Here is a 24747-nt window from a genome sequence, read left to right on the forward strand (position 1 = left end):
CCGATTCCTACTAAATCTGGGTGGCTGTACGTGTAAGAAATCTTTAACTGTTTGCATGGATTTTGCCTTGTCCTCCATCTTCTTTATCACCTCTTCAGCTTTAGATCCAAACAAAACATTATGCTGAACAGGAGCATCCAATAATTTAGCTTTTACTTGATCTGGCAAATTTTGTTCCTTTAACCATGCATGCCTTCTAATGACTGTGCCAGAGGCAGCAGCCCTACAAGAAGCCTCCAAGGCATCAAATCCACAGTGTAAACCATGCTTCCCAACTTGTTCAGTGGCATGCATTAAGTCATGTGATTCCTTATCATCTGCACAGGCGGAAATGGAAGTTAGCTTTTGTTTTAAAACAAACAGGAGAAATTGCTGGTATTTCAGCATATGAAACTGACAGTTTAAAGCCCTAATAGATAAAGTAGCAGAAGTGTACACATTTTTGCCCCATCTTTCTAAAGATCTGGAATCCTTCTCAGTGGGAATGGGATTTTTAGCAGAAGCGGCCTTAACCCCCTTAGGACCCTGAGAAATGGTTTCAGGGTCAGCAGTAGGATTCTTGTATAAAAACTGGTGGGAATCAGGAACCCTATAATATCTGTCTGGCTTAACAGGAGCTGGAGGAAAAGAGTCAGGAGTTAAGTTAGCCTCCGAGAAAGCATCATCCACAATATCCAAAATAGGAGGAATAGCCAGGGGTCTATGCTGGGGAAGAAGAAGAAAATCCCTTAGTCTTTTCTTAGATACCGAGTACTCCTGTCCTTCCAAGTGAAAATGTTCCCTCATTTCATGCAAAGTTTCCCCAAAAGAGAAATCCTCAGGGGGAGAAGCTGAAGGAATGGATTCCCCAGCATCAGAATCCTCATAAGGAGGGAATATTCCTGGTCAGAAGAAGAAACTGAAGAAACAGAAGCCTGATCAGAGGAGTCATAATAAACTTCCTGCCTTGGCCTTTTATCTGGAGGAGGATGTGAACCCCTAATCATTGTAAGTAAGTCCTCCGCCATCTTAAGTAACTGTTTCTGAGACCTGGGTGCCGGATCAGAAGAGGCCTGGGCTGCAGTCTTTGATTTGGAAGTAGTCTTTGCCTTTGTCTTTGGCTTCGCCTTTATTAGAAGCTGAGTAGGCCTGAAAACCCCTTCAGAAGCCGGTACCTGCACAGCGGCTCCGGACCCATCCGAAGGAGCATTGTCCAAAGGTCCTGCAACAGAAATATTCAAAGGCCTAGTTGGCTCCTCGTGGGAGTCCGTTTCGGCCATCGATTCCGAAATGGCCGACGACAGGGGCTGCAAAAGCGTCTCACTGACGACGGCCGAACCTGAAGCTGGCTCTGCTTGTACAACATCGTCTGATTTGGACCTCGGAGGCCTGTCTTTATCCTTGCGTCATTTGTGAACTCCAGTAGCCGGAACCGTATCCGACGACATTTTATAATTAAAACACCTACCGAAGTAATGAAATGCAAAATCGTACCTTCGTTTAATCGTACGTTGGTTGAATCTAGCACAAAACCGACAACTAGCTACGTCGTGGTCAGGGCCTAAGCAAGGAATACAGTAAGAATGAAAATCCTTATGAGGTATTTGCTTCCCACATGAAATACAATTATTAACTTTTTCTGACATCGGACTGGAGCAAGAAAAAAATTTCCCCAACGGGGTACTTAGCTTTGAGTAGGAGAAGAAAGTCTTCGGACTGAAGTACGTTTATAAAAAATTGTCAGGAGTCAGCCGACCGGCACTTGCGAACTGCTATCACCGCACGGCAAGAAAGACTGGAGAACATGGCGTCAGCTGTCAGCTTTGTACTCCTGGCGCTCTGACGTCAGGGAGCATGGCTGATCAGCTGACGCCAGACCCAGAATTTGGGATTCTGGCCGACCGAGGACTGTCTGCCAGCAGGGGAGAACCCTACAGTCATGACTGCAACAGTGAAACACGATGAACATCAACAGAACATAGTCACTGTTCTACAGCCTCACATTCACGAATTAAACCATATTAACAGTTCAACATAGTCTGTCTGATTTCAGGTCCAATTCACTGTATATATTTAGGACTGGGTTTGCAGACTCTTCCTGCCCGTGTTAGATTTATTTTTAATTTATTTTTATTTATTTTACATTTGTTGACCGGGATAGTCCGACTGGATGCATGTCCATTTTCAGCGGAGGCCCGGGGAGAAAAGCTCCAAGGGTAAGCAGATACAGCATTACATAATACCAGCATTACATATTACAAACAGACTATTTACAGAGATTACATAAGTAAGCAAGTTAAACAAGTTCCACAGGTTATAGTTAATCCTGAGCACAATTCAGGATTAAATTAAATTACACAGTAAACTGGTTAACAGGTTTTTACACATTCTCGAGAGAGTTAGCCAGGCTTGATACATTGACATAGCCAGTTAAGTGACAAATGTTGTTTGAGTCTAGTTTTAAATTGACCTAAGGTGGAAAGTAAGGTAATATCAGCTGGAAGAGAGTTCCAGGATCTACTTACAGAGTTTGCAAAGAGAGAATCACCGGCTGTGTTATTAATTTTGCTAGTCTGAATTAGTAGTTTGTTAGAGGATCGAAGCGGTCTGGGATTGTTATAGGGGATGATAATATTTTTAAGTGCAGGAGTATTGTCCGGATTATAGAGGATTTTATAGGCCATAATCAGTTGGTTATACTGGATTAGGCTGGGTAGTTCACGCCAACCAAGCTGATTTAGATTGATGCAATGATGTGTCCTAAAAGGCAGCCCAGTGGCAAACCTGGCAATGTGGTTGTAGCAAATTGAGAGTTTGTTAAGGACAGTCTTGTTTAAATTAGAGTAGAGGGATGCATACAGAAGGGTTGAAAGAAGGTGAGAGCGAGCTATGGCAATTTTAGCTGGAGGAGTTAGGAAGGCTTTTATTCTGTAAAGTGACCCTAGTTTTTTATTGATGGTTTTGATAGTTTGGTTAACATGTAGGTCAAATTTTAGATTATTGTCTATGATGACACCTAATAGTTTTGTAGATGGGTCAGGGGAGATTATTGTGCCATCATTTGATTTTATGGTAAAGGTGAAAGCAGTAGATCTATGTGTTGGTGAAAACAACAGCATTTTAGTTTTTTTGGGATTTAGAATCAGACGATGTTCAGAAAGCCAGTTTTCTATTGTATTAAAGGTGGTCTGGGTAGCTGACCATAACTCTACTGGAGATGTGGCTGAGCAAGTAGAGAGAATATTGGATACAGCTGACTTTTGGGATGACAGTATAAAGGTCGTTAATGAAGATGGAGAACAGCAAGGGCCCTAGTATAGAGCCTTGTGGTACTCCAAGGGTGTTAGGTAGAAGGTTAGAGAGTTTGTTCTGCCAGAGGACAGCCTGCTGTTGACCATTCAGGTAGGATTGAAACCATTGGAGGGCTCCAGTATCTAGACAGAATGCTTGCAGGGTGTGGATTAAAAGTTGGTGATCAACCATATCGAATGCCTTGGAAAGATCCAAAAAGAGGGCTAAGGATATATAATTATTGTTGCGATTATGGTTTATGGTGTTAGTAAAGGCTAGGAGGGCTGAAGTAGTGCTATGATGAGGACGGAAGCCATGCTGAGTGTCTGCCATAAGGCGATTTTGGATTAGGTGGTGCATGAGTTGTCTATGAATACATTTTTCCATAATCTTTGCAAGTGGAGAGAGTATAGCTATTGGCCTATAATTGGAGAATTCAGTAGAGCTGCCTCCTTTGTGAAGTGGGATTACATAGGATTTTGATTTGAATTAGAAACAGGAACTGTCGTTAGAGGTTTATTCGGTACTGAAACTTTATTTTGAAATTCAGAATCGTTTGAATAAGGCTGGAGGTCTTCTTTGTGTTGATTGGTTGGTGATTCAATCAAGGAAATGGAATCACTAGTATACACAGTCTGTTGTGGCTTTGGCTCTGGGACAGGCAAAATGTGTCTGCGATTTTTTCTGTAGTCTACTCCTTCTGATTGAATTAAGTAGGGCCTTGGTTCAACACACAAATGTCCCTCACAATTCTTACACGATCATGACCTTTTGAAGTCTGCATTCTAACAACTTCACCTTGCAACAAAAGTTGAAGAGAGCCACTTTTCAACTACTTCTAATGTCCTATTGACATCTCCTTGTCTTTTCTCTTCAAATTTACTGACCCACTTGCTCATAACAGTGCAGTATCTGTGAAAATGATTTACTGACACTTTCAGTACGTTAATTAGGTGTTTTAAAACTTTCCTTATACTGAAGACCCACCATTCCCTTCACCATCATACCTCTCAACATCTTAGAGCAAGAAATCTGGAGAAAGCCATAAATAATGGAGGGTGAACAAAGATCCAGAAATAGGGACGATTTTCTAAATATTGTTCTTACAAACTTAGAAAGTTGATAGAATAGCAGGTATTGCATAGCATGAATTTTCTGAAGGATGTGAAGTCTGAAAATCAAACGTCTGTCATTATTTTCTGACTTCAGTGTTCAATGATTTCCCAAATATTTGACAGAAAACCACAATTTTATGAAAAACGGACCAGAAATATGAGGCAGAAATCTGGACATTCTGCAAAAATCTGTACGGTGGAGAGGTATGGACCATGTTGGTAACTCTATACTGAATGTTTTCTGCTATCTAATCTGTTTCCATCTGCATGGTTACAGTTGTGAGAGATTTTGTTCTAGATACAGCCTCGCTATTTCCCAAAGCAAATGGATGACAGCTTATGCTCTTCAAAATCCATATGGAGAAAGTATAGTTGTATAAGTCCTACTTCCTACGATGTTTTTTATGTTTGGGACGGGGAAGGAAAAAGGTATGGAGTCTGGATATGATGCTTTGTACCTACTTGTCTTTTGTTACTGTTAGCCAGGCTTTTGGATACAAAGATAAGCGGCTCCTGAATGCCTCCAGAAATGGACAGGTGGGCCTCCCTTCAGGAATACTGAAAGGCCTTACCAAAGAAAGATTCTCTGCCTCCCTGATTCTGCGGACCCCCTCTGGCGCGTGGTCGGTGTCTTCCATTACTACTTCCCCCTGATTCACCACGTGTGTCTTGGAAAGTTCTGTGGGATTTTCAAAACCATATTTTTCCACTTCATTTCTGACCTTTGGGATATGGTCTGTTAGGAAGGGAAAAATGGACTCCTATGGCAGAGAGAGTCTTTCCTTCTTGCTCACACCTGGTTAGTGTGTCCTTGACTTTGGGCCCGAAGAGAGACGAGCCATCGAACGGGGCATTCACAAAGGAAGATCTAAAGGGCTCCGCAAAGTCACACAAGTACATCCAAGAATGTCTCCTTAGGGAAATTCCTGAACCTACTGCTCTCCTCACTCCATCCACTGCATAAGAAATCAGTCTCATGGAGAAGCTGACCTCTGAATTTAAGGTAGAGAGCTGAGAGGAAACCTTCTCTGACACCCCTTCAGCTACTGAACCTTGGTCAGTATCTCCTCACTCCTTCAGGAGATCTCTCTGTAATCTACTAAAGTGGGTCAGGTAATTCAGCAATCTAAGAGCAGAAGTCACTGAAAAAAATGTGCTTTCCATATCTGTCCATCATGCAAGACTCCTTGTTCAGTGGATGGACAGAAGAAGTTGTCTCTGAGAGTTCCTTCTTGGTGGCTGCTGCCACCACCATAGCATCTAGTGGGACTCCCTTAGTTAAAAAGTTTTTATCTGAGGGGGAGGTGATGAACTTATTTGGCCTCCGAGGAACAGGTTCCACTGAATCTGGAGACCAAACATTTTGAGAAACTAAGTCCAGAAGTTCACAGAAAGATGGAGACACCCAAGTGGAGGAAGGGTGAGATCCAAAGGCCTTCAGTACATGGGCTCCTCTGCTGTGAAGGGTTGGTGGACTTCCAGCTGTCTCTTTGTTTAAGTATTTCTAAGATGTCTCCAAAGGGGACATCATCAGGAGGGAACCGTGGAGGCCCTTCAGCTTCCTCGAGGTCCGTATCCGAAGTACTCTGGAGAGGTTTTAGAAGAGTGGGGGGCACCCTGTGGGGCATTCGGAGGCCTAGGATCTCCACATCCCTGTGGATGCAAGGGTATAGAGGCAGACACCAGTGCTTTTGGGTGAAGAATGTCCAGAGATGACCGCGGAACTGTCTGTGGAGACAGCACTTTCCTCATCACCTCAAAAGCCCCAGCCCCTGATCTGAGGAAATCCCTGGATCCAAAGAGCCAGGGGGAATCCACAAAATAAAGGAAGACAGCTCAGAGGCTGAGGTAGGAGCCAAGCTCACCCCAGCCAATGCCATGAGAGGCAAGTTCGGATCCGACAAATGTCCATCTGACTCCCCTCCCCAGAGAGCATCAGCTCCTAGATTTATCGAGCTCCAATGGAGCTGAGGACATCAGAGCAATGATCAGATCCGAAGATCCTGTAATAGGTCTCGGTTCTGAGGGTTCCACTAATATCAGCTCTGGACATTCGGGCTCCGAGGTTGGATTGGAGAAATCAAAGTAGAAGGGGAGGATGTGGTCGGATCCAAAGCCCTAGGGGTTGGATCTGATAACAGCTTGGCCAGTGACGGTGTCCTTAATAGCCTCTGTACCACTCTTTCCACATCGTCTTCAGATAGGCTCCTGGAAGACCGAGTGGAGGGGGCTAGAGACTTGGAAGGCTGCAGTATAGGAGATCTAAGAGTAGGGGAGAAAGGCTCCAATACAAGGGACTGGCTCTGCAACTCAAACTCCACCGGCACCGAGAATGATGGTGTTGGACCAGTAGGGAATCTCAGATCTGACAGCCTTAGGATCCGGTGAGGAAATTTTTGTAATTTTTTTGGAAGGCTCCAATGGAGCACTGGAAGAGGAAGATCTCTTCCCAGATTTGTCAGATCTAGAAGAAGGAGACTTGTCAGACTTTGATGAACCCAGACTTTCTTGTATTGCTTCCAAGAAGGGGGATTTTAAAACACCTCTTAGGATTAATTTGTTTTTCCTCTCCAGAAGAGCCCTGTGATTGAAGGAATGACAAACTGAACAAGACTCTTGGAAGTGAACAGCTCCTAGGCAATATACACAAATAGTGTGCCTATCAGTTAAGGACATTTTCTGTCCATATTTCTCACATTTTCTGAAACTAGAGTTTCAAATCTTTAGAAGACATTTAAACACAGAGTAGAACATGAAGAAAAAAAAGCTAGAATATTTTTTTTAAACAATAACAATAACAGCAACAACAGCAACCACAACAGTAGTTCAACAATCAGCTACAATTTTAGAGGAGAGGAAAAAGGAGAGGGCACAGTCCTCTAACTTAAACTGGCTAACGGTAAAGTAGTTCTCTAACTTAAGCGAACTAACTTTAACAATTTTCGAGAAAAACTAAAGGTAAGAAGAGCCCTCTAACTAAAACGGGCTAGTAAAGGTGTTAGATAGAAGGTGGGATAGGGAAAATAAGGCCTAACAGAAAACAACAGCCAGCAGAGGAAAAGATCAGCAGAACAAATCGAAAATAACAAACTAGCACCAGACTAGCTATGCAAAGCAATAATAATTAAGAATAAGCAATTTTCAATAATAGTGATAACAATAAAGGAGTATAAATAGCCAGAGCCAGTAGAAAGCATCCAATCTTGTTTAGTGGCAAATGAGATCTGGGGAGCTTTCCTAGTGCATGCTGGAATATGGTTTAGCCACAAGTTAGTGGAAGACCTCGAGCTTGCATATAAGGCAGAGTCGGATCCGAAGATCCGAACCCATCGTGGTAAGAATGAAGGTGAGATGGGACAACAACACATCATTACCTTTGCAAACACCTGCTGTTCCAAACCAAAAACACCCCTACGCAGAACAATAAAGGCTGCAAGCATACCTCAAAAGCAACTCAAACTATGTACATCCAAAGAAGGGAGATGATGGGTGGGAATTGTCAATAAAGGAGTGTGGTCTACATACAGCTACTGTTACAAGTAAGTAGGACTTGTGCAAACAGTACTACATTCAATAAACATTTTGCCTTACTGGCATATGGGTAGATTCCCAAAAGTTACGCAACCTGGTATGGGGAAGAAATAATGGTCTAGGCGTCCCAGGAGAATGTTCCTAGTGATCCTGCTCTGGATTTAAAAAAAGCATCCAGCTTGTAGTGCTTCATTAAGGTATGGAGAGGGGACCAATTTGCTGCTCTAGAATACTTCTAGACTCCACTCCTTTCTAACATGCCACTGAAGAAAAGGCCTCAGCGGAATGGACTTTTACCTTGCCTGGATTTGCCTTACTACGGTGGGTGTAGCAAAAAAGAATATTACAGGACAACCAATGAGCAATGCCTTGCTTAGAGACAAGTTGACCCTTCTTTGATCCTGTATGAAATAAAAAGCCTATTAGCCTTCCTGAAGGGTTTCATCCTGCCAAGATATTACCTGAGCTGCTGATGCACACCAAAGGTATGAAGTATCCTCTCTCTTATTCTTAGGATCTGGGAAGAACACAGGGAAGTTAATAGACTGATAGAGACTGAATTTTGAGACCACATTTGGCATGAAAAGGAGGGTTAGTGCCTAACACAAACCTATCCCTGAAGAAATTTAGGTGAGGTTGCCCCACCATGACAGCTTGCAGCTTGGGACTAGTCTTGCAGATGTCAGAGCAATAAGAAAAAACAGTTTTCCATGGTAAGAACTTCAGGTCAACCTGAGCAGCCAGTTGGAAAGATTTTAAGGCCAATTTTTCCAGAATGTAGTTAACATCCCATGAAGGAAGAATTTGCCGGCGAGAGAATCTCATATGCAATATTCCTTTCATGAACTGTATTACCAAAAGAGGAGAACAAAAAGGGGGATCCGTTGGCAGACACTGAGATGGCTGCTAAATGCACCTTAATGAACATATACAGTAAGCCATCCTGAAGTAGATCACACAAATACTTCAAGATTAAAGGGATCATAACCTCAATGGACTCTCTGTTGCCAATTAGGCATGACTTATTAATCTCATCCATTTGTAAACAATGGATTTTCTAGTAGCAGGTTTTCTGGCTTCCTTTAACACCTGCTGCACATCCTCATGAAACAAGTACCTAAACAGAGTCAAGAATGAATCATCCAGTTTGTAGTTGCTCCAAATTGGGGTGTACCAGTCACCCCTGAGACTGCATGAGCAAATCCTTAGTGTGAGGAAGTCTGTGGTAACTGCCCTTGTTCAATACCATTAAAAGGGAGAACCAAGACTGCCTGGGCCAAAATGGGTTCACCACAATGATCTTTGCATTTCTTTCTGAACCTTCAGACATACCCTGTGAATCAGTAGAAAGGGTGGAAACACATACAGGAACATTCCCATGTTCTACTTAAGCACCAGAAATAATTATAGCTCCAGGGGGAAAAAAACTGCAAAAACAGCAATTTTTCCTGTCAAAACTTTCAAATGAAACTTTTAATCATCAGAAATAACAGAGGCAATTAACTCACAGCTCTGGAAGCAAAAGGTAATGAGAGGAACTGTACTAAAATGGTCTTAGTAGAGAAACTCAGGTAAACATTCATCAATAGCCATAAAACACAATACATGGTTAAAAAAAACCAAGGAAACCAAGAATTGGCTTAAAATAAACAGTGTAAATGTTATACTGTAGTTAAAGAAAAATTCCACACATATACAATTTCACAATCAGAAAAAAAAAAAAAAAAAAAAAAAAACAAGCGAAGCAGCAGAATGAACAATTCAAGCAGTGATAGGAAAAAGCAGAGTGAGGAAATAAAACCCTAAAGGGTTACCCGGAGTAAACAGTAGTCTTTTATGTGATCCTTGTTTTACTATAGCAATAGAAAACTGCAAAGGGTCCTGCCTGTGAGATTGTACTGCCAGATGATTGGTCCATCACACCCATGGACAGGCAATGGGAGGGGAGCTGAGCTATAGTTGACTGCAAGAGAAAGGGAAACAGGGCACTACTGTCCACATCCCAGTAAGGCAGTGTGTTCATTCACTGCTGAACATCTATACTTCTGTGTATTGTCTTGGTCTTTGCTATTCACCTGTCCTACAGCTTTACACAATTCATTCTGTGAATTAATCTGTTTTCCAAATTCTTTTCACTCTTGGTCCATCTTAGAGTCATCTCTGCACACATGAAATTGTCTTGCAGATTTCCACCAACAAAGCACAAAGCCCTTCTATTTTGTTGCAATATATACCAGCTGCCAAATGCCTATCCTATCAAATAGCTTCAGAAGGACTCTTCAGAGAATAACGCTGCATCTATGATCACTGCACTATTCCAATACCAGCAATACACATGCTGGCCCTCCTCTTCATCTCCACTGAGGTATCTGATAAAAATATACTAGACATGTCTCTATTTCCTGTACTGAACTATATAGCACTCCACTGTTTATTGATTTTTTTCTCCTAGCAATTCCCTCCTAAGTGCCAGCCCCTTTTATTGGTCAGTTTGTCAGTTTCTATACACTTCATCAGTTGGAGTCCGACCTCCACATTACTTAATTTCCCCAAAAATCTCCTGAGAGGTACAGTGCCAAAGATCTTGCTGAGGTTGCAGTACATCACATCCACTGGATGTCTGTTCTCACAGTCAGTGAAGTCCAAGTCACGGAACAAAGCCATCCTGTATGGGCTAGACCTCTTCTTTATGAAACATTTGCAAAATATTAGCATTTATGAACTACTGGATATGACTCACTTGCATAAGAGCTAAAAAAATATAACTGAATTACTCTTTCCCTGATAATCACAGATAACCCATTGTGAAATGGAACTACCATTTTCAGTGTCCATAGTGAAGTTTCATGCCAGTTTCTGTAGAGGAAGTATTCAGTTCTGTTACTGTTTCACCAAACATCACTGCCTGGACATCATCATGCACTCTTTCATTAAACTGGGGGACACCAGCTCATCTAAAACCTATGATTTATCTACTGAAAGGTACCAGTTTGTTTTTCTACATCTTAGTCACATGCTTATTTAACAATATCCATACCTGCTTAAAGTTCCATGTATGCCGTATTGCCTTATCTTTCCTGTGTAAAAACATGGGTGAAAGACTCATTAAGTACTTATGCCTAACTCTTTCCACATTTGTCAATCTATATGAAGAATTTATTTTACATATTCCTTTCCTTGTGGGTTATCTCATTTTCTTTTTGCTGATTTTCCAAGAACATTTTTTCTTATTCTCCCATCCAAGTTTTCAACTTGTTTGCTTTCCTTTAATTGCTTTTCATCCTTTCTACTTTACTATTTGGTTAGTTTTCGCTCTCCATACTTCTTATGACACAGGACTTTATTCCCTTCCTCAATCTTTCCTTGAAGCACTAACATATCTCTTGTGCTGGCTGAAGATACTGTCAGAACTATGTACTGTTTCCTCTGTTTCCCAAAAGACTGAAGTTAACCATCTTGTATTCCTAGACTTGACTTTCTGTCTTTCTTTTCCTTTCCTGCACAACCTAGCATTACAATACAGTTAGTGAGCCATACTGTGACATGATCAATGTTAATACATAGCTCTCTCAACTTTTCTTCTGTGACATAATCAGTGGAAATAGATCAGGGGTGATACTCTTCCTCAATGAGGTTCTAACTGTGTACTGAAGTCATGTTTCTGTAAGAACCTCCACCACTGTCTGCTGTCTCTTAACTCTGGATACAAATAACAAAGATTGCCAGTGACTCTGGCAAATCTGACTCACATCCAAGAACCCCATGTATCACAAAACATAAGTCAAAGGACAGATAAATACAAAAACCACAACAGAGATGTGAGGAGATAGCTGCCACCAACGTCAGGAAAGAGGACTGACTTCACTTCCTTGTTATTTTTGAAAAATGAAAAATAACAACACTTAAACATTACAATAATAAGTAACAGTAATAAACAGTCCAAAATTTCAGATGTTAATTCATCTTCTGTGAAAGTACTGAAGAAACACACTCAAACAGACTTAGTCACCAGAATGACACATCTTTAATTTAGCTTGAATTTTAACCTTTATCATAGGAGGTTACTAGGCTAACGGCCCCAGGGCCCTTACAAGCCTAGCCAAGTTTAACCCATGTTCCCAAGGGTGTCTGGTTCAAGCAGTCACTAAAATCAGCAACTATTTACCATGAATCAAACTCTTCATACCTAACACATTTTGTAGAGAGTCCTCAATGATCAGTGACAAACAATTTTGGGTATGAGCTCCTTAAGTTTCACACACCATCCAAAAGTTCTATCACTATACTCTTGACTCCTGTAGACTCTTAAAGGGCAATCTCTATTTCGTCTATAAAGCAAAATAGGACTCAATACTGTTGAACATCACGAATATTCAAATATCTCACAATACTACTAATATCTGATCTAAAGACCTAAACTTCCATCAGAATATTAACAAAACCTGTTGGGAAGATATATATATATATATATATATGGGATGCTTATTATACCTTAATAAAATACTTATGTATTTAATTTACTAGCCTCATTTGATGCTTTTCACTGTATTTGGTGCTGGCAATTTTTGTCTGCTAAGATAGATATCTCTCCCAAAGGATTCCTTACCTACAGAATAAGCCCCAACTCCATGTTACGCAAAGTAACTCCTGAACTCTCTTTAAGGGCTGTATCAATGAGTGGATGAGGATCTGTGAATTCACCTCAGGGCTGTGCACACAGGCTTTTACAAAAATGAAAAGTAAGCAGTAGGAATCACAGTAACTAAGCTCCTGAAGGCCTACTAGACTGTTTGCCTACTATATACCGATGAATACATGAATGAACCTTCCTACATATCCTATAATATGAAATGTAAAATGCCACCAACGGCCCCTTTATTAGATATTGTTTTAAACTAAACAGTGCAAAAAATGGTGCATACATGCATAAAAAATCTAAACTAATCCTTCTTTTCCTCCTGCCCTAATATCCTCTGCAGAAGAAAGTACCAAGTGCACCAGTTTTGCCACAAATGTTTTCCTTCCATCTCTACTTCATCTTTGTATTTGATTCCTTTTAGGCATTTCTCTTGGATTCTTTACTTGTGTCATACCCTAGTTAGTGTTAACATATTTTTATGTATTAATTTATTAGTCACATGAGACCCAGTAGGTACAGCTGCTTTGTTTTATTGGTGATGAAGAAGTGCCTGACTAGCTCAATGACTGCTCAGACTCACATAGTATGAGAATAAGGCAATCAGGCAAACAGTACAGGATGAAACTCCTTAGCAGTCTTTGGCGTTTATCTCATTTGCTGTACAGCCAAGATAGTTGAGCTCCTTCCACTTTCCTTTCACCAACTATGCATTCTACTATGCATTTGCACAATTTTATACAAACAAAAAATGTTAATTGTTGACCTATTGAACTATATCAATGTAAAATTGTTACTTAGCTTCTTTTTAATGCAACTTTAACTTTATGCATGTATCCCAACATATGTGAATTGTTTTGCTATAACTGCTATTATATCAATATTGTTTAAAATTGTACTTGTTTTAAAATGTATTACTTGAGCTTTTCTCCTTGGGTCTCCACTGAAAATGGGCCACAAGCCCAGTTGGACAAACCCGGTTAACAAATGTCAATAAATAAATAAATAAAACTACCCCTACTTCTCCTACTTTGTGGTTCAATCTCCAATTCCTGCTGTTGCTATGATATTAAGAAGAGTCTGTCACTAGTGATACATAATCCCTCCATATTCCTTGGTCTGATTCTTGTAACCAGCATACTTCATGAGTAATTTCAATCCCAATGTCATCTACCAGCTGCTCTCCCATATGTTCTAGTACTGAATCTGTATTGAACCATCAAGTCTCAAGTAAGCAAGGCTGAAAACACTGAAACTGAAACAACAAAATCTAAAAAGGCACAAGTACAAAATATAGCAATACAATACATCACTGAAAATTTCCAAAACATTGTTTATTGACACCAGCTATCAAACAGGCTTTGACCAATCAACTCAGTTTCTACCACTAAAGTTACACTGACTTGGAGAAAAGGAAAAAAACACATCCTCATTTCCATGTGGAAACACTACAAAACAGTATGTGCAACAACACAACTGCTTGCTATATTAAAACACTGACATTTCAAGACTTTGAGTAAAAATATACAACAATTCTGGTACCAAAGCATCACTCAACAAATCTCATTATTCCCTTCAGTATTCTCTCTGCCATCCAAACTCCTTCATCTTGTTTCTACTTTCCCTTGCTCCCATGTTTTCACCACTGACCCTTTATGCCATCTGTTACTGCATTCAGTGTCTTACAAACCCCATGACTCATTCCTACCCATAGCAATCTCAGCTCTGCCTAGGTCCGATGGATCCTGCTGAGACATTTTTTCTTTTATATTTAATACAGTTCAGTTCTCTTCTCATGTATTTTTTTTCTAAGAATAAGCAGTTAACATTTTTTCAAATTATTACAAAGTTCACTTCTGCACCCCATTTGCTTCAGCCATTCCCTCTTTTTTGTCACACTTATTTCACATTGTAAGTATTTACCTTCCTCATCACTCCATCCTTTCCAAAAAAAGTATAATTTGGGGTTGTTTTTTTTTTCCTTTTATACACTTGGGCCTGTGCTGTCTTTGTCAGTAAACCATGTAATAAAATTTGAAGACAGAGAAGTATATGCTTGTGTCAGTTTGGGTTTCCAGTTTAGTTCTGAAGCTGATGATGAGGCAGGTTATTAGGAAAGATTATAGGTTCATAGGTTCATAGGTAGATACTAGGCTATCTGCCCTAGGGCATTTATAAGCCTAGACAAAGTGTATTTGGCTTCCGCCTCCCTATTAGATTTGCCTACTGTGCCTCTGTAAAGTAGGTCACAGAAGGTACCCTTTTAAGATTAGTTTACTGTGCCTCTGTCTAGCAGGGACACAGGAGAGATCCCAGGGGTGAATTTGCGATTTCCCATCTACGAGTCCAAATTTCGCTTCAAGAGGGTCAGCGAGGGGCTATGTCTAACATGAATTGGGATTCTATTCCAGAGTGAGGGGAGCCTCTGGGAAATGAATCTGTCCCTCCAGCATGTCCTATTTATTTTTGTGCTGAGGTTTAGGTCCCTGGAGCGTGTAGCTCTAAGGGACCTGGATTTTTTGAGGTGGAGCATGTCCATTAATTCTGGGTTTGACATGGCTTTGTACGTCAGACATAGATCACCTCTGAGTAGGCGGTAAGCAACTGAGTAGAGCTGGAGTTTCTTTAGTCGAGCTGCATAGGACATCTGTTTGTAGCCCATGATCCTCTTGGTGAGGTACTTTTGGGGTCTCTCCAGTTGCTGCAGGTGTCGGGTAAGGTACATCCCAAAAGGGGCATTGTATTCAATTATGGGCCTGATGAGTGATGAGTAGAGGGGCACAATGACCTCTCTTGATCTAGATGCGAACCCTTTCGTGATAAGGTGGGCTATATAGAAGGTCTTTCCAACCACTTTGGCAACGTGATTATCAAAGGAGAGATTACTATCTACATTGGTCCCCAAATCTCTAATTACTTCTTCTGTACTTAATGGATTACCACCTATGTGGTAATATGTGGGCATCCTGTTTTTCCCAAAGGGGATGACTATGTACTTTTTAGCATTTAGCTTGAGGCCGTAGTTCTGGCACCAAGCATCCGTCTCTGTGAGACCCTTTTGGAGAATGCTTGTGTCAGCTGGAGATTCGATTATGGCCCCCAGCTTGCAGTCATCTGCGAACTTTGTCAGCCATAATCCCCCATGTTAGCCTGAACCTCAGAGAAGTATATACCGAACAAGAGAGGTCCCAGAACTGAGCCCTGTGGGACGCCACTTGTAACTGGTTTGGATTCGGACATGGCACCTGCGATTCTGACCATGTGGGTTCTATCTCTGAGCCAGTTTGCAACCCATCTTGTGATATAGGGGTTGATATTTAAGCTGGTAAGCTTATTTATGATGCCCGAGTGGGGTATTGTGTCGAAGGCTTTTGCGAGGTCCAGGTAGGCTGTGTGGACTACCTTGCCCTCATCTATGGCTTTGGTAACTGTTTCAAAGAAATCAACTAGGTTTAAGAGACAAGATCTGCCCTTAACAAAGCCGAATTGGGTAGGGTCCAGTGTCTGGAGGCTCCCAATGTCTTTGTTTATGAGTTCCATGATAATACGCTCCATAGCTTTACAGACCAGACTAGTCAGGCTTATGGAGTGATAGTTTCTGGGGTCCGTTGTGGCACCACCTTCGTGGAGTGGGACCACTGTAGCTGTACGCCATTCTTTGGGTACATATCCTGTAGTAAGGTTAAGTTTGAACAGTGACTTAATGTGAGGGTTCAGTTCTTCTTGGAGCTCGTGTAAGACACAGCCTGGGACACCGTCCAGTCCCATAGATGCTGTGTTATTTGCTTTGGAGAGGGCAGCTTTCACCTGTGCATCTGTGATGTCAGGGAGGTTACATTCAGTTGGGATAGGCGTCTGCTCCTTTGGGGGGGAAGGGGGGGAGAAGTTTGTGCTGAATCTGTCTGCCTGGATGTTGGCTATGTCTGTAGGTTCGGTATATTTTGTACCGTTATGCAACAATTCAGAGCATATCTGGGAGTTTCCGCCCATGTTTCTGACATAACTAAAGAAGGCCTTGTGATTATGTTTAGTGTCTAGGGCAATTTTTCTTTCAAAACTGGCCTTTGATTATAGTGCAACACACAAGATACAAATGCATATATTTGTGTGTGTGTGTGTGTGTGTGTGTGTGTGTGTGTGTGTGTGTGTGTGTGTGTGTGTGTGTGTGTGTGTGTGTGTGTGTGTGTGTGTGTGAGAGAGAGCATGTGTGTGCATGTATATATGTATGTGCAAATATATATAGATATGTATGGATATGTGTGTGATTCTTTTGTCTCTCACACCCATGCAAATAAGTTACATTCCTCACTGTTCCACAGCCCTAGCTCTAAATTCCAATACAGACGTGTTCAAAAAGGATCACGTTTTAATTAATGTGATAACTCAATTTGATCATCTGAGTAGAGCACAACAGAACAGATATATGTGAAAATGCCTTGCTTTATGAGTAAATGCTAAAATGCACTAGGTAAACAATTAAAACAGTCCAAAACAAAAACAAAAGCAGTTAAGAGATGTGTTTGTCTCCGCCTCATGCTGAAATCACTTAAGACTTAAATTACTCACGGTTCCACAGCACCAGTTTGAAATGCTTTGACAGGAAGACTTTATATTTTAAATAATTCAATCTTTCATTTAAACATACTCTAAAAAGACTAAACTCAAAAAGCTACTGCACTCTCACTGTTTGAATTTATGGGTAATTGGATGCAACTCTTGCAACAATAACTTCTTTGGTGGGATACAACTAAATGCTAAATGCACTAAGTAATGAATAATCAAAATCACAAGCAACAGCTCTCAAATATAGCAGTACCTTTTGAGTCTGTATTACCCCACAATATCAATTTTAAGATTTTCTTGTACTCCATATACATACGTAAAGTTCTAATAACTGAACAGAAAGCTAGCTAAAAATAAATGCGAAAAATTTAACTGGTGACACCAGTGCAGTAATCAGTAACCATAAACATATTTGCTTGCAGAGGTTTAACTAGCAGAGCTTCCTAGGTCTGATGCAACAGGTATTTCAAACCTGATATTATAGAAAAACTGCAATATTTTCATAATTGTTTCAGATGACCAAGCAGTCAAAAGCTAATCTGTGAATAATTAGAAACAAGATTCTTAAATATATGTAAGCATCCTAATCAACTACTTTTGGAGTAAATATCAACAATGCTGTTTTATTAAAACATATTCTTCCATTCTGCATTGACAGAAGAAGCAATATGACCAGTGCAACAATGCAAAGTTGGTAAAATAAGCTTTTAAGCATGCAAATGAACTTACATGTCCCTGAACCGTTTACGCAAGTCTCTAATCATGACAGCACGGCCATGTTGAAATGGTGGATGCCGTATAATTTTGTACTTAATTGGTTTACATCTAGAACAGTAGTGACTCTGAGGTACCGAAACAAGCATAGCAGCATCTATTTCCAAGTATTCATCCAATGTATATATCTCAATTCCATAAACTTCCTCTGAAATGGATAACTTGATAGTTAATGGAATATCACAGAACACCTTCTGAGGTCCAAGAGAGATATTATTCCCTTTCACAGTTAGCAGTCTGATATCATGGATTGCAACATCGACTTCCACTGACACATAAGTGACCCATACAGTAAGAGATTCAGGGATTAAAGGATAGCGGAAATGCAGCTCCAGGTAACAACCAATAGGCTCAGGACAAATTGGAGGGACAATATTGGGGCCAACAGAGTAATTAGGAGACCATGTTCGGATACTGGATTTGCAAAACTGATCAGCATCTGGAGGCCCTAGAAGAGAACAGATAAGAAGCAGAAACAGAAGATTATCAAAAGAATGCTTTCATTTCATATTATATAAGGGAAAGACAAACTGTTCTAAACCAGACGGAACACTTTTCAAGGCATAAGTGGAAACAGAGAAAGGTAAAAACTGGACAAAAAAAATAAATAAATAATTGTAACATAAACATTTTACAACAAAGACAAAGACAATGTGAGATACTAAACACAGAACCAACAGTGCTTTGAAAACCTAAAAAAAATGCTAGCTAAACACAAATGTTAATATCTCAAACCATATTCATTTGTGTTAAACAGGCCTGCTGTTCAGTTATGTGCGTTTGCTGCAGAGAAGCACAAGTGTTGTAGCAGGACTTGCCTATGTCATCTCAGATGTAAAGCTGAAGCTCCATTACATTAATAGTCTAGTAATACTGTGCTACAACCTCATCAATGAAGACACAGAGGCAGATTAATTCTATACAATACATGCCTTTTCTTGCATTAACCATTGTAGAAGCAAATATGAAGAAATAATTTGCATGTTTTTGAACATTCTAAAATGTGAAAGACCATCAAACCACAATATTACTCAATGCTGTCGTAAGGGTGCAGTGTGTGTTGGTGTGTGTGAAATGGTGTGCTGTGTTTATGTGCAAGTATGTATGTACACATATCAAACAAGGTGGCAGACTCACATTGTCAAGAGCCATAGCTATGGTGAAGTGGATGGAGCAGCTGGCTCAGTTAGGGAGCGCAATCAGCAATGTAGACAAGCGTGCTGATCTATATCTGCAAGGCAGTTTCTGTGTGTGTGTGTGTGTGTGTGTGTGTGTGTGTGTGTGTGTGTGTGTGTGTGTGTGTGTGAGATAGGAAATGTGGCAAGCAAATGAGCACAGTAATTTGCTACATTTTGTAAAAAAGCTATTATGTAGAAAAATAACAGCCAAAACTTTTTTCCTCTTCTTTTGGGATTTCTTTTGGTCCGCAAATCCTCAGATCATTTTCAGGGAGGCGATGCAATCTTGACGACTGCCACCATGGAATTCTTTATTTTTCTCAGGCTCCTTCAGGTTATGTCTTCTCTTCTCTTCTATAGCATACTTCCTAGAACAGATGTTCAGGGCACATAACTCTTCCTACAGTGAGAGGTCAAGTTATCCAATGTTTTAGGCCATAATCCTCCTTTCTGGTATATTAAAATAACGAGATAATTGCTTGTTATCAGCACTGTTTAAAGGAACTTCCCTACCCCCTTTACAGAGTTATACCTATATTTTTTCTTAAGGAACAATACAAGATTTTCTGTACAGCAATATTTGCATTATATGTAAATAGAATTTTTAACACATCACATTACAATACCATTTACAACAATATTTACCGAGCAACAGTTCTGACATATCATAGGGCAAGACCCACCACAATATGCTTTATCCAGTGCATAGAACTCCATGTTTATCATCTTAAAAAAGGAAAAAGGCAGGATTGTTAAGCATCTTTGTAATGCCTGGAAGGTACTTAATAAGCTCTTCTTAAGCACTAAGACTATGTCTTGGGCTGTGGACTGACAATAGATAGTGCCGGCCAGTAAAGAACAGTGGCAGAAGGTAAAACAGTTTCAAAAGCTGTTAGATACTTTACTTTGCTACACTTAAGAGAAAAAAGTGTAGCAGAACAATGTGTCTTACAGCCTGTAAAGTGATTCATTCTTTGGAGGGACACCATTTCTGCCTGTTGTTGGCTTTGAAAGCCAGTGTAACACTTTTGGTGCTTACACTTACACAATGCATTGCGGCATGTATGTATGTAGCTATACACACACACACACACACACACACACACACACACACACACACACACACACACACACACATCGAAAAAGCGCTTTCATTAAAGCGTGTTACTAAAAAAAAAAAGAAAACACTACATTAACGCTTTAGCAGGGGGGCTATGGCCCCTGCACCCCCCATGTGGGGTGCTGTGCTCCCCACGTCCCCCTACTTTAATATTCTTCCTCCGAGACCGCACTACAGTGGGGAAAAGGGAATTTTCCCTTATCCGGACCATAGTACGGCCTCGGTAACAGGTATACTTACGTGAAAGTGCTTCTTCGGTGAAAAGCAGTAAGTATGTCCGGCTGTTTGTTTGATAAAATCTCCTAGACCCATATATATATATAATATATATATATATATATATATATATATATATATATATATATATATATATATATATATATATATATATATATATATATATATACATATACATACATATATATATATATATATATATATATAGAGAGAGAGAGAGAGCTATCCACCAAGGTGTATACTCTGGCTGTAGATGATTGCCACTGTTGAAGTGACACCCTGACCCCATGGGCAAAATGGGAAAAGAGGTTGTGGATGGATGGAAATATATATATATATATATATATATATATATATATATATATATATATATATACACACACACACACATATATATATATATATATATATATATATATATATATATATATATACACAGTTACGTATGTATATATATACTTACGTGTATATATATATATATATATATATATATATATATATATATATATATATATATATATATATATATATATATATATATATATATATATATATATATATATATATATACACTTATGTATATATATATATATATAAACAAACACACACACACACACCTATATATATATATATATATATATATATATATATATATATATATATATATATATATATTCAGTGAATATAAAAAGTGTACATACCCCTGTTAAAATGCCAGGTTTTTGTAATATAAAAAAATGACACCACAATAAATCATTTCAAAACTTTTCCCACTTTTAATGTGACCAATAACCTGTACAATTCAATTGAAAAGCAAGCAAATCTGTTAGGGAAACAAATATAAAAAATAAAAAACATACAATAAGTTGGTTGCAATTGCGCACACCCTTAAACTAATACTTTGTTGAAGCACCTACTGATTTAATTACAGCATTCAGTCTTCTTCGGTACACACCTGTCAGCAATTAGAGACTGATTAACCCCAAATAAAGTTCAGCTGTCCCAGTAGGATTTTCCTGACATTTACTCAGTTACCTGCTACAGCAAAAGCCATGGTTCGCAAAGAGCTTACAAAGCATCAAAGGGATCTCATTGTTGTAAAGTATCAGTCAGGAGAAGGGTACAAAAAACATTTCCACAGCATTGGATATACCACTGAACACAGTGAAGATAGTTTTTCTAGGGAAAATAGGGGTGGGAGGTTGGCATAATGGTTAAGGTATTTGCCTTATAAACCAAAGGTGCAAGGTTTGATTCTCACATGGGGAAACTGGCTAGGCTTAAAAATGGCCCACAAAAGGCAGTTAGCCTAGTACTAATCTATGAACCTATAGTCATCAAAAAGTGGACAAAATATGGGACAACAGTGACGCTGCAAAGAACTGGACGTCCCTCCAAAATTGATAAAAAGACAAGATGAAAACTGGTCAAGGAGGCTGCCAAGACACCTACAGCAACACTGAAAGAGCTGCAGGCGTTTCTGGCAAGAAATGGTTGTGTACTACATGTGACAACAATTTCCATTCTCTATATTTCTGGGCTATGGGATAGGATTACAAGACGGAAGCCTTTTCTTACACAGAAAAACATCCAGGCCTGGCTAAAATTTTCAAAAAAATACATCAAGTCTCCCAAAAGCATGTGGGAAATGGAATATGGTCTGATGAGTCCAAGGTTGAACCTTTTGGCCACAATTCCAAAAGGTACATTTGGCGCAAAAACAACACTTTGCATCACCAAAAGAACACCATTCCCACTGTGAAGAAGGGTGGTGGCAGTATCATGCTTGGGGTTGCTTTTCTTCAGATGGAACTGGGGCATTAGTTAATGTGGAGGGAATTATGAACAGTTCCAAATACCAGTCACTTTTGGCACAAAACCCTCAGGCATCTGCTAGAAAGCTGAAGATGAAGAGGAATTTCACCTTTCAGCACTGCAATGACCCCAATCATACATCCAAATCAACAAAATAATGGCTTCATCAGAAGAAAATTAAAGTTTTGGAATGGCCCAGACAAAGCCCAGACCTAAATCCAATAGAAAATCTGTGGGGTGACCTGAAGAGGGCTGTGCACAACAGATGCCCTCGCAATCTGACAGATTTGGAGCGCTTTTGCAAGGAAGAAGGGGAAAATATTCCCAAGTCAAGATGCGCCATGCTGACAGACTCCTAGCCAAGAAGACTTCAGGCTGTAATTAAATCAAAAGGTGCTTCAACAAAGAATTAGTTTAAGGGTGTGCACACTTATGCAACCAGCTTTTTGTAAGTTTTTTTATTTTTTCCCCTAACAAATTTGTTTTTCAATTGAATTGTACAGGTTATAGGTCACATTAAAGGTGGGAAAAGTTTTGAAATGATTTATTGTGGTCTCATTTTTTTATATCACAAAAACCTGGCATTTTATCAGGGGTGTGTACACTTTTTATATCCACTGTATATGTGTGTGTGTGTGTGTGTGTGTGTGTGTGTGTGTGTGTGTGTGTGTATATGTGTGTGTGTGTGTGTGTGTATGTATGTATGTATGCATATATATGTATGTCTATTTGTGTGTGTGTGTGTGTGTGTGTGTGTGTGTGTGTGTGTGTGTGTGTGCGTGCACGCACGTGTGTATGTACATATATCTATATATATATATATCTATATACACATGCATATACACCCCTGCACCCCCCCCCATTATGGGTGGTTGGGGCGGCCCCCCACACCCCCTTCTGATTAGCCATACTAACTCCAAGATTGCACACTCCTTGCTGAAAGGGAATATTCCCCTGCTGGTGACTGTCATTCTCTCACACCTGTTGGCCATCTGCGTATATCGACCAAATACGGTCTATTAAACAGATGTCAACACACAAGCATTTAGACCAAACATTAACAACAAAATGTCGACAAAGCCAGTGCCAACAACCAATTATGCATGCATCTAGCAATAACCTTGGCACATCCAAAATTCAAAAGTGAAAAAAAAATTGAAAACAAAAAACATTTTCTGCCAGAAAGCTTCACCCCCCCGCTTGCTACTTATATGTACTAACTCTGTTATCGCACAAGGCCATAGCATATTCTCCAACCCACACAACTGGGCAGTCTCCACACTTGCTGGTCATCTGCTTTGTCAATTAAATTCTGTTGACAAAACAGACATTGACTAAAGCAACAATCATATAACTTAAATACCCCTTTATATTTATATATCTCCCGCTCATTTGATTCAATGCTCATTTTAGTTAATCACAAATAGTAAAACACAACTTACTAAATCGCAAGTGAGAGAAAATTGTAGATGTTTATAGGCAGTATGTGATGGTGTCATTTCTGATCCTAGGAGTTGTGACGAAGAGAGATACTACCAGCACAGCTATCTGGAATTTTGTAAATAATTATATGTCATTTGTGAATATCAACATGATTTATATAAGATGTTTGTGTTCCAACTGTAGTAGGACTGTACGTTATAGAACGGCACATTTGTGCAGTGGTAGCGTTGTCGCCTCACAGCAAGAGGTTCTCTGGTTCGATTCTCGGCTGGGGTGCCTTCTGTGTGGAGTCTGCATGTCCTTCCTGCATTCGTGTGCACTTCCTCCAGGTGCTCAGGTTTCCTCCCACATTATAAAGACATGCGTATGGAGCATTTCTCCCCGGGCCACCGCTGAAAATTGGCTTCGTTCCAAGTCAGACTTTCCAGGTTAACAAATGTTAAATAAAATAAAAATGTGCATATCAAACATGTTTCTACAAACGTATGTTGAAAAGTGTATTTCAAAAAACAGCAGGCCAGCACAAAGTGGTGTATATTAATGCTACTTTAATGTAACATAAAATAGGCACAATGAACAGACCGGTTTCGGCTATAACAAAGCCTTCCTCAGTGTAAGCCATGAAACACGAAATTCAAATGCTCTTTTATACAGCATATTCTCAGCAAAAATCCTTCCCATTGGTTAGTGAATTGTTCATTTAATCCAGGTGGAAACAAACTACCCAACTTCATTATCCACTTCCTTTCTTTGTTATTTACTACTGAATGCCAACCAGTGCTGTTGATTCTATCTCCAAAAATTCTGTCAATGATAGTAAATCTGAAATTGGCTGTAGTGTGCATGAGTGTATGTTTATACAACGCATTGGATGGTCTTTTATTTCTGATGTCACTGACATGTTCGGATATACGTAGCATTAATGGTCTGGAGGTCTGTCCAATATAAAAGGGTGAGCAGGAACATGTGGCAAGATAAATGAACCAGTCAGAACAGCAATTGGCTAAAAATTTAATATCAAACACAGTTGCCGTACTTCTGCTGGTGAAATGTTTCGATTTTACA

At 39.8% G+C, this 24747-nt stretch overlaps 1 protein-coding gene across 1 annotated transcript in view; it reads right to left on the reverse strand.

The window, feature by feature from the left end:
* PAPPA (pappalysin 1) overlaps positions 1-24747 on the reverse strand; it is a 3990201-nt gene that overhangs the window by 2442887 nt on the left and 1522567 nt on the right. Inside the window, exon 7 of the mRNA XM_044058178.1 lies at positions 17845-18337. Within this exon, the coding sequence (XP_043914113.1) occupies positions 17845-18337 (493 nt within the window). The remainder of the gene's footprint in view (positions 1-17844; positions 18338-24747) is intronic.

Source organism: Protopterus annectens, chromosome 16.part0 (genome assembly GCF_019279795.1).
Source record: "Protopterus annectens isolate FY-2018-M chromosome 16.part0, PAN1.0, whole genome shotgun sequence".
NCBI lineage: Eukaryota > Metazoa > Chordata > Ceratodontiformes > Protopteridae > Protopterus > Protopterus annectens.